This window comes from Olea europaea, chromosome 13 (genome assembly GCF_002742605.1).
Source record: "Olea europaea var. sylvestris chromosome 13, O_europaea_v1, whole genome shotgun sequence".
Classification (NCBI taxonomy): domain Eukaryota; kingdom Viridiplantae; phylum Streptophyta; class Magnoliopsida; order Lamiales; family Oleaceae; genus Olea; species Olea europaea.
This window is the reverse complement of record NC_036249.1, coordinates 22,964,286-22,975,202: the sequence shown is the minus strand read 5'-3', so window position 1 is coordinate 22,975,202 and position 10,917 is coordinate 22,964,286. Positions and strand designations below refer to the sequence as shown.

The following is a 10,917-nucleotide window of genomic DNA, read 5'->3' as shown; positions in this document are numbered from 1 at the left end:
CCAATTTCTTTTCTTAAAATATTTTTTATGTGGTTTAAAATTAATTTTCTTGAATTTTTTGTAGTTTTTGAATTTTCTTTTATATTTTTTATATGATTTATATTTCTTCTTATGACATCCAAATTGTTCAACTTGGCCCTTATTTTCATAACAACATAATGAATTTTTTCTTATTTTATATACTTTTTTATTTTCTAAACCTTCTCTATATCATATGCCTATAATTCTTTTTGTAAATTCAATTCTACTTCCAAAACTATTTATTTTTACTCCTTCCTCTTCTCCTAGAGGTAATAATTTTTCATATTCTTTTAATAACTTAATTCCCATGGGAATGGTAACTTAGTAAAATAAGATCTTAATATAGATTTATTTTCCTGATAATTTTCTTGATTTAATATATAATATATTTCTTCAAATTTACAAGTATATCTTTCTAATTCACATATATCACATATCTTTAAATTTTTTATTGCTATCATTCCTTGATTATATTCATCTTGTTTCCTTTCTTCATCATTAGAAGTATATCTATCTCCTAAAAATTCTGTTCTTAAGATTTTTTCAAATCTTTTTAATATCTCCTGTATATTTTGTTCATTTAAAGAATTCCTATTATCTAATACCTCAGTTCTACCTGCTCCATATTTTATTCTTCTTTTAATAATTTCTGGTAATTTTCTCCACCATTCAGAAATAATTCCTCTGAATGTATATTCTATAAATCCAAAAGCTGTATATGTTTCCCATTTATTAAATTGTATTGCTAAATCTGTACTTTTCATCCATGTTTCAATAGCTTTATTTTTATCTACACAGTCTAAATCTAACCATATTCCTGTTGTATGGATTGGTTCATTATAAGATTTCATTGGATTTATTTCTTCTATGGATTGTTTCCTTACATTTCCAGTGTATCTTTTTTGTGTTTTTTCTATATTGATTACTACCATCCTTAAGTGGTATTGTAGTACCATAAGGTTAATCATATTCTTCATCACTGCTAAATTCTATTTTTATATTTTGACTTGATGATGAATTAGTATTCCTCTTTGTATTTTCCATTTTTTTAGTTAGTTCTTCTAACTCTTTTTTATATTCTTCACACTCTTCTCCTGTAGATTCTAAGAATTTTTGTTCTATTTCTTCTACATCTGTAATCATATATTATTTTTCTTCATATTTTTTCCCTTTATTATTTTCTTTTTGTGTTATTCTAAAATCTTGAGGTGGATTAATTATAATCCTATCTTTTCCTTTAATATTTTTATCTAATAGAGCATTTCCTACTTGTAGATTATGTTCTAAATTTTCTAATCTTTTATGTATATCCCCAAAATTTTCGTTTGTGGTGTTTTTAAGTAAATAGGGATAACTAGGTTTTTTATATTTTTAAACTTTTTTCAAAAATTCTTCAATTATATTTTCTTCATCTACTATATTCATCATAATTTTTGGTTCGTAACCTGACTTTGATACCATTTCTTCGGAGTGTGCAGTGGAGGGGTTAAGATTTTTGAGCCAATTAAAATCTTCATAAGTATTTAAAATATCATAATAGAATTTATAAAATTCACTATTTTTTATTAATACTTTTTCTTCAACAATTATATTTAGTTCTTTAATTCTTTTTCTCAGGTTAAGAATTACTTTATATCATTTTTTATTTTGATTGTACTATTATCTACAGAAACGTTTTTATTTTTTAATTTTGGATCTAAATATTCTGTAAAGAATCCTTTCAGATTTTCTTCTAAATAATTTAATTCACTTTCTGTTGCGTTTTTTAGATCAATAAAATTTTGTATAATATTTGGAGTTAAATTTATTAAAAATTTTTGGTCTATATTTTTTTTTAGGATCTAATTAAAGGTTTTTATACATTATAGTGGTTTTGATTACAATTTCACAATAATGGATATTTCAGGAAAGATAATTGTTAAAAGACTATTTTTCAAATGTTAATCATACAAATCTTCCTTATCGAGAGCTATTTACTCACCAAATCCGCAGCCTCCCCCCACTGCGCCCCACTCGCAACTCCGTCGCCGTCGTCGTGTACATTAAACCCTCCTCCACAATCTCTGATTCACCCAAATTCTCTCTCTCGCACTTACAGATACAGCGCGTGTAAAAATAATATGATATAAATATACATTGTATATGCACAAACATTCCCCAATTTGCCGATATGATTTCTTTCTCCTCCGTTCAATCCACCGCGGCGGCGGCGGCCGGCAGCACCGGTCTTTTACCTCATTACGATTTCCATAAGTTATCCTTCTCACTTCCATCAAAACCAACTCAATTTCGGTGTTATTCACACCGGCGGCAGCAGGGCCTACGCATCAGGGCCATTGACGCGGCGCAGCCCTATGATTACGAGGCCTATCTCATCAACCGCTTCGAACAGTCCACCAAGCTCAAAATTGCCGTAGTTGGGTTTGGAAACTTTGGTCAGTTCCTTGCTAAGGCCTTCATCCGCCAGGGACACACTGTTTTCGCGCATTCTCGGTCGGATTACGCCTCCATTGCACAATCCCTTGGTGCTGCTTTCTTTTTTGATACTCATGATCTATGTGAACAACACCCTGATGTAATCCTTCTCTGTACCTCTATAATTTCTACTGAATCGGTACTTAGGTCTCTCCCGATACTACGGCTGAAGCGCAATACGCTTTTTGTTGATGTTCTATCAGTAAAAGAGTTTGCGAAGAATGTTTTCCTGCAAGTTCTTCCTACGCATTTCGATATTCTCTGTACTCACCCAATGTTTGGCCCTGAAAGTGGGAAAAACGGCTGGCAAAATTTGCCTTTTGTATATGAAAAAGTGAGGATTGGGAATGAAGACTCTAGATTTGCACGGGTCGAGAATTTCTTGGACATTTTCAAGAAGGAGGGGTGTAGGATGGTGGAGATGACTTGTGCAGAGCATGATAAATATGCTGCTGGATCACAGTTTATCACACACACAATGGGGAGGATTTTGGAGAAGTTACAGTTGGATAGCACTCCAATCAATACCAAAGGGTATGAGACTTTGCTGGACTTGGTGGAAAATACAGCCAGTGACAGTTTTGATCTGTACTACGGGTTGTTTATGTACAATAAAAATGCAATGGAGCAAATTGAGAGATTGGATTTGGCATTTGAGGCTTTGAAGCAGGAGCTGTTTGGACATTTGCATGAGGTCTTGCGAAAGCAGTTGTTTGGGAAGGCTGAGGCTGGGATGCGGAGTCCAGTTCTGGCAAAGTTGCCCAAGAATGGGACACCTTTGTTGCCGGCTCAGTCAGAGACCTTGGAGAATAATGATAATTAGGATGGTTTCTATTTGTATTTGGTATCTTCTGAATTGCTATCTCTCGATTTAAATGATTCTGTATTGAGCCTATAGCATATAAAAATGACCAAGTAATTTCATGAGTTAGTAACAAGTGATGAATTGCATGCTGTTCGTATTTGTATCTTCTGAATTGCTATCTCTCAACTTAAATGATTACATATTGAGCCTATAGCATGTAAAAATGACTAAATTATTTCGTGAGTTAGTGATAAATGATGAATTGCATGCTGTTCGTATTTTCATTCTCAGAAAAGAACTTGAAAATGTGCATTGAACCTTATCTTATTGAGAGGAGCATTTAAAATTGAGAAAATGCTCAACTTCAAAGTTTTCTTAAATTGACACCTGTGAAGTGGCAGATCATATTTCTTTTTGGATCACCTGTGTTATATTGAGAAGCTTTAGTTTGCAATTTGGAGAAAAAGAGAATATCAAGGGGTCTAATTTCTATACCGTAAATGCTAAATATAATCAAATGCTCGGTAATTGTAGAGCTAAAACAGGAATTGCCATTGTGAATGGAGAGAATAACTCCCATAGAGGTTGAAGTGTGCGCTTAATTAGCTTAAGGACATGCCTCACTCACAAAGCAGAGTAATTATTTTGTTGCTTTTAGTGAAGCTTCTAGTAAAAGATAATAGTCATTATCGTTTGGTCAGAATTCTACTCACGAAATTGACTTCACCCAAGGAGCAGTAATGTCGAAACTGCTAAACTTAAATGCATAAATGATATGCAGTTAGAGGACTTCTTTTTAAGCTAAACAGATTTGGTTATATGCTAATCGAAGTGTTTTCTTACCTAATTTTCAGAAAAGGGGGATAAAATTGCCTCTCTCTCTCTCTTTTTGGGGGGTGGGGGGGGTGGGGTGTGACTTGAATGAATGATTAGTCTGTAAGATGCTTAAATATACCCAATGGTGTTCGATGATCAGAAAGTGGCAATAATTTAATCATGACGTATCGTCAATTATTTTGAGTTTCTTGATCGTAAGCAAGTTGTCATCCCAAAACCATTTGTTTTAATGGTTTTATTGCCTTGTCTATGCGACATGACAAGTAGTTGGGACTTTCCATGAAGACTATGCTGGATTTACTCGTTGATAATAGACCCGCTTAAGGTTGAGGGACATAAATAATGTTTGTAAGGATGTGGGTTTTAGATTTAAGAAGGGTTGTAATTTGTGCTTCTTACATTTGAAAACTTGTTACGAGTAGAATGATAGAAGGAGGCCCTGCTACAGTTCTCACAATAAATGAGCAGTGTGAGATGCAAGTAAAGGTCTTAATGAAGTCTCCCTTAGGAGTTTTACGTGGGGAACTTGTGATCAATTATCTTTGGATGTTAATATTGTCAAGAAAGTTGTTTGTTTGCTCCATTCTTCTTCAAAGATCTTACTTGTGTTCTTTGAAGCTGATTTTCCTGAAGGATCTTTTCAAGCTAGAGAAGTAAAAATTACATGGTCAGGGTTAGATTGGAATTGAAAGTTATTATATAATTAAGTTAGCTTTGGAGCCGGGAGAACAAAGTGTCTTGGAAATGTTGTATTTCTTGAAAAATGAGAATGGAAATTGAAAAGTTAATTGGTGGATTAGCATGTGCCTATCAATAGTTTGGATCTTTTAAACTGAGGCTCTGTGATTTCATGGAAAACATCCTACACTTTCCAATATTTAGCAGGAAATGTTTTCTTGGTTGAAGGGATTTATAAGTTAATTTGGAATAATTGTTTATTCATAACTTACACCAACTTATGTCAGTGTCGAAACGCTCCATCTATCACCACCTGCTGCCACCATACCATCACGACCACTGTCAAATTGTCGGTAACCACGAACAAACTGCCGATGATTGACCAATGAATACTTTCTATTGGCTGGTTACAACCGTTTCAGTAGAAACTACTTTTCTTTTGTCAACAATCGTCAAGCAGTTGCTTGCAACCACCAACTGGCCACTGGAAACTAGTCTTCTGTCGTTTGCTTTAATCACCTGGTGACCTATGGCCACCGTGGAAAGGGCTTTTGGCGACAATTATTCAGTCAACAACAAATATTTATTAGTTAAAGACATTAGGAAAAAGGTAGGTCTAAAACTAGGAAAATTTATCTTAAGAAGAGTTTGTCACGATTTTGTAAGAATTATAGGTTTGCAAAATACAATTGTAATCAGAGGTCACCTCATTGTTCACTTATAAATGCCAGAGGAAAAGGGGGGGGGGGGTCTGTATCTGTGTCAAAAGTTAGCCATAGATGAAATAGAAAAACCATTTATTTACTAATTTGTGCATTGTGATTTTGTTATAGCTGTTTATTATTTCCATTGTGATTGCTGCTTTTTAAAATTCATATTGTTGACTAAAATAGCATGCTACATTGAAATTATGGTGTAAAAGATTTATTCTTTAAAATGTGATATTAATAAGACAGTATAATTCACTGATAAAAATATCCCTTTTATGCGAACTGTTGGGTCAATGATGAAGAAAGTAGTTGGAAGACCAAATCTAATCGCATGTTTATAAAGCAAAAATTCTATCTTTTGGAGCATTGGTTGTTCTAATATATTGTGATTGGCTTCAGAATTATTGTGTCGTGGCAAATGTTAGCTGTTTATGTACTTAATTGCACCATTTGTATCATTATAAATGCAATTCCATTCTGCTATCTTGTTAATTCCCAGCATTTCTCTTCCAGTAGATGCTAGTTCAAATTGCCGCTTGCTGCTCAATATTTTACCAATTCGGTTGATTTTTGATTGAAAATTGAAGATGCACAAACGATAGGAAACAGAAAGAGATATAAATTACGATTGGTCCCAAGAGTTTTTGAAATTTCTTTAATCAGCTTTGGATGTAACTCGAAAGATTGAGATCAAGAGCAATCTGCTATTTGTTTGTCAAAACATTTTTAGCTGTGTAGCTGTGAAACTTCTAACATTTTACTCAATCCTACGAAGGGCAGTAAGAGATACTTAGATCATGGAAATCATTTCTTTCTAATAGTTAATTATACTTCTTGTATACTTCGTCATTGCTTACTGATCTGTTCAATTAGGTTCAGATTTATTCTGAAGGCGTCATATATTTTTCCGGTGCTGTAGGAATGGTGTCAATTCTGCTGATCAAACGACAGCTGCTGGTATATGGACTCTGGCGTACTGCTTATAACTTATATAAGTAAATGAATTTCTTTCCTTTTCCTTATAAATTTATTTCATCTATTTCTGGTATTCTGCCAGGTTGTAGCTTTTTATTGTATACAAGCTGTTGTATGAGGTCCAGTTTCATCAATGTCATAAATGAAGCCTTCAGGGCTGATTTTGTTTGTGTTTCTGCAAATCAACCGTTGACAAATTTGAATTTTAATGTGTTTTTTCATGCTAATTTTTTCTCTGGGGTTTCATTACTCTGTTTCTCGACTGTTTTCCTACTAGTCTTCAATCTTTAGAGCAGTTTTTTAAGCCCAAGATAGGTGATTATTTTTATTTTTATTTATTTTTTTTGGAAGTTTCAATTATTGCATTAAGGGCATGTTTTGCATACTAGAATTGACCTTTTTTTGTTCATTAATCTCGTCCCGTCCTATTTTATTAAATGACTGGTGCTGCGAAATGCAGACGATATAGAGGAAGGCATACAATCAGTCGAAAGTCTATTTATGGGCCATCCCATAAGTCTTTATAAGAGTTACAGTGCAATAAAATTGCAAACAAAATGCAAACAATGAATGTAGAGGAAACTGGATATTATTAAGAAATAAAAGGAAATTATAAGTTTGTCCATTCGACTATTCAAAGTCATCCAGTTCTACGTACCAAAACATGAGAAAATTTATATCTTTAATGCATCAATGGGTCTCTTTCCCAGCTGGTAATGTTGAAAATAAATACTGACATAATCTTTAACTGTCTTGTACATTCTTGGGTTTTCCTCATTGATGAGTTTCTCCACGGGTCCAATCTCCATTTCTGATCCTGGTATAAAAAACACAGCCAGTGTATTTCTCTCCTCCTCTGAATTAGTAACCACTCTATGCACAGGGCTCTTAAGTATTCCATTGCTCATTATCTGCAAAAGTCATTTCTAACTATGTCAAAATAGACTCGATCATGGTCGAGTATGAAGAACAGGGGTCGACTTATCAAGTGTAAAATATGTTGAGAAAGATGATCAAATTATACCTCAACTTGATCTCCAACATTAACAAGAATAGAGTAAGGAACAACAGGGACTCTAAACCATTGATCATCTTTCAACACTTGAAGACCTTCAACTTCTTTGTCTTGTAAGAGGAAAGTGATGGCTGAGGCATCCCCGTGTGGTTTTACACCAAGTGCGAGATCGGGCCTCGGACAAGCTGGGTAGAAGTTGAATCTTGCTACAATTGATGCACTTTCACTTTCACCGTACTGTTGGAGAAAGCAATTCTCCTCCAAGTTTAGTGATCTTGCCATGGCCTTGAGAAGAAACTCATTCAAGTTTTTTAACTTCATTACATATTCTTCCAAAACTCCCCTGCGATATTTTAGACATGATAGCTAATATATTGGTTCATCGATCAGAAATAATCGATATTCGTTTTCAGATGACTCTCATAAACTTTTCTAACACGAAAAGAACTACTAACGTTTATTTGGAATCAAGAATGGTCTTTTTCTTCCGTTTATTGTCGTACTATGGCACTTTCAAATCTCTAGAGACTTTGATAAGATACGGGTGTCTAAGGGGAGCCAAAGGGTGAGCTTACCATGGGACGTATTATTTCGGAGAAATGACCATAGGAAGCTAACTTTAGAATTAGAAGATACTAAGTTGGATCCCAAATTGACGTAGATATATACGAAGGCTTGACTCGATATCTAGTACTAGGCAGTATCACACAAGATAACAAAGAAAAATTGAGCTGGCTTCTTTTTCTTCTAATTTCTGTCGACTGGTATGTAGTATAAGCATGCCAAATATGACGTCAAAGTCTCTTTCTCACCCAAGCCAAACATCGGCGTTGTGTTTCGATGTTTGGAATTTAGTCTCTAGAGCAGAATTCTAGAAAAATATCTATATAAACGAGCAGCAAAATCAAGAATAAAATGCAAATGAGCTATACTTACCGAAAATTTTGAGGATTTTCGGGCCAAAACTCGAGCCTTTTCTTATCTTCAGGGCTTATATTAAGATACAACCGATCAGTCCAATCAAGAATTTGATGTTCTGAAAGTACTGAATCAGTTCCATACCCTTCAATGTCATCTGCTGTTCTTCCATATTTCTGCTTCTCTTCCATTGGAAGTGCAAAGAATTCTTTGCTCACTTGTCTCAATTTGTCCAAATATATATTGGACATTCCATGATTTGTTGCCTGAAATATACAAAGTTTGACAATATTATAACGACGATGAACTAAATCTTATCCCTTATACATTGTGAGTCGGCTAAATGGATCATTTTTCAGCAATAATATCCTCTTATACCCTTTATATAGGAGGAAATTACTTGTGATGTTCTTCTCTCAAAGTTTGGTGAAGTGGTAAAGGAGTAAGAATTATCAAGTGGCAGAACATACTCGAGTCATTACCCAAAGTTTGTTTTCTTAGAAAGCGTAGCCCAAAGTACCCCTATATCAGTGTAGTTGTGCAAATCGATAGCTATAGTAAAACTTTGTGAAATCTAATGAAGTAATACAGTTTTATCCTACTATGATTTGATTATGATTATAATTGCTTTGAAATCAAACCTGAAAGCAACCACAATAATTGAGAGCTGACTGAAGTTTCTTGAGCTCGTTGACTCCGGCGGGCGATGGCGAGATCAGAAGGCTCAGATCAATTGATGGAACATCTAATAATGGAGCTGAGGCACAGATGATCCCTCCACTGCTACCTCCTTTATGGATATATCTCTGTGGTACTTCATTGTAGCGTTTCTCGGACAGTTCTTGGACTGAGTTGGACAGAGATTCTATGTTTGCCGGAGGAGGCGGAGGCAGCGATTCAGCCATTGTTTTTTTCTCTACTTTCGATGGTGAGAAAGATGGAATTTAACAGCGGAAATATATAAGATTCAAATTTATTTTGTATAACGTGAGTGCTGACATATGTGATAGAGAAACGACAAAAGAATTAAATTAATTTTTTTCTTGTATCCAAGTCTTAGATTAAACAGTGGGACATTCCAGTTGTGTTTCATAGAAGTGCCTGTATTCTAGAGATGTCAAATATTCAGACCCTTCGTGGGCTTAGTGTTTATTAACATTGCACTATTTTGATCTGATCTTTCATTTTAATTTTAAATTTTCAATCTAAGTCATATTTAAATCGAGAGGATATGGATTAAGTTCGATATTTTTCTTTATGTTTTATTTTTTTTTTACCTATAAAAGGCTGCGTGTATTTTTATCTATTCATGGAGACAACCATTCTACGTATTTGAAACGTAGGGGACGATTCTTGTGACAATAATAGCTCAGAGGCAACTTGTTATGATTAAAAGTTTGGTGACCTTCAAATTCAATTCTGTTTCCCTTGAAGTGTATATATGTCCTTGCTTCAGTCCCATTTTTTTGGAAAAATATATTTTTTACCAGTATTTTAACATAATTTCAACAACACATTTTTCAATAAAATAATATTAAACGTAAATCTAAAATATTTTCTTGTTTTTTAACCACACATTTTCATCAATATATTATTCAAAAATTCATTTTTCCCAAAAAATGGGGTTCAAACGAAGGCATATGCATGAGAGATTTAATAAAATAAACTAATTTGTTGCCGGCTCAGTCAGAGACCTTGGAGAATAATGATAATTAGGATGGTTTCTATTTGTATTTGGGATCTTCTGAATTGCTATCTCTCAACTTAAATGATTCCATGTTGAGCCTATAGCATGTAAAAATGACCAAGTAATTTCATGAGTTAGTAATAAATGATGAATTGCATGCTGTTCGTATTTTCATTTTCAGAAAAGAACTTGAAAATGTGCATTGTACCTTATCTTATTGAGAGGAGCATTTAAAATTAAGAAAATGCTCAACTTCAAAGTTTTCTTAAATTGACGCCTGTGAAGTGGCAGATCATGTTTCTTTTTGGATCACGTGTTATATTGAGAAGCTCTAGTTTGCAATTTGATGAAAAAGAGAATATCAAGGGGTCTTAATTTCTATAGCGTAAATGCTAAATATAATCAAATGATCGGTAATTGAAGAGCTAAAACGGGAATTGGCATTGTGAATGGAGAGAATAACTCCCATAGAGGTTGAAGTGTGCACTTAACTAGCTTAAGGACGTGCCTCACTCGTAAAGCAGAGGAATTATTTTGTTGCTTTTAGTGAAGCTTCTAGTAAAAGATAATAGTCATTATTGTTTGGTCAGAATTCTACTCACGAAGTTGACTTCACCAAAGTAGCAGTAATGTCGAAACTGATAAACTTAAATGCATAAATGATATGCAGTTAGAGGACTTCTTTTTAAGCTAAACAGATTTGGTTATATGCTAATCGAAGTGTTTTCTTACCTAAATTTCAGAAAAAAGGGCGATAAAATTGCCGCTCTTCATTTTTTATTTTTTATTTTTTTTG

The 10,917-nt window shown here is 33.9% G+C and overlaps 2 protein-coding genes across 6 annotated transcripts; one reads left to right on the top strand and one right to left on the bottom strand.

The window, feature by feature from the left end:
• Positions 1-1,974: 1,974 nt before the first annotated feature.
• LOC111407915 (arogenate dehydrogenase 2, chloroplastic-like) lies at positions 1,975-6,750 on the top strand. Of its 5 annotated transcripts, XR_002705235.1 has the most exons (4): positions 1,975-3,340; positions 4,156-4,175; positions 5,111-5,426; positions 6,446-6,750. XR_002705235.1 is itself a non-coding variant. In XM_023037629.1 (2 exons), the coding sequence occupies exon 1, from the start codon at positions 2,192-2,194 to the stop codon at positions 3,317-3,319; it is 1,128 nt and encodes a 375-aa protein (XP_022893397.1). In that variant the 5' UTR covers positions 1,975-2,191; the 3' UTR covers positions 3,320-3,340; positions 6,446-6,750. The 5 variants fall into 5 exon arrangements, 4 of the variants coding, with proteins under 4 accessions (XP_022893397.1, XP_022893398.1, XP_022893400.1 ...); XM_023037629.1 differs by lacking the exons at positions 4,156-4,175; positions 5,111-5,426; XM_023037630.1 differs by lacking the exons at positions 4,156-4,175; positions 5,111-5,426 and having other exon boundaries at positions 6,400-6,750.
• A 223-nt stretch (positions 6,751-6,973) lies between these two features.
• On the bottom strand, positions 6,974-9,405 carry LOC111407917 (probable 2-oxoglutarate-dependent dioxygenase ANS). Its single transcript, XM_023037633.1, has 4 exons — positions 9,076-9,405; positions 8,453-8,700; positions 7,526-7,859; positions 6,974-7,412 (listed from the first exon to the last, which is right to left on the bottom strand). Exons 1-4 carry the CDS (start codon positions 9,337-9,339, stop codon positions 7,176-7,178), a joined length of 1,083 nt encoding a protein of 360 aa, XP_022893401.1. The 5' UTR covers positions 9,340-9,405; the 3' UTR covers positions 6,974-7,175.
• Between the last annotated feature and the right edge of the window lie 1,512 nt (positions 9,406-10,917).

Excerpts from the sequence above, each read along its gene's own strand:
- LOC111407915 (XM_023037629.1), top strand. The coding sequence starts at position 2,192 with ATGATTTCTTTCTCCTCCGTTCAATCCACCGCGGCGGCGGCGGCCGGC.
- LOC111407917 (XM_023037633.1), bottom strand. The coding sequence starts at position 9,339 with ATGGCTGAATCGCTGCCTCCGCCTCCTCCGGCAAACATAGAATCTCTG. Across the intron at positions 7,860-8,452 it reads GAAAATCCTCAAAATTTTCG|GGGAGTTTTGGAAGAATATG; the intron begins GTAAGTATAGCT and ends AAAATATCGCAG. Across the intron at positions 7,413-7,525 it reads ATGTTGGAGATCAAGTTGAG|ATAATGAGCAATGGAATACT; the intron begins GTATAATTTGAT and ends TGACTTTTGCAG.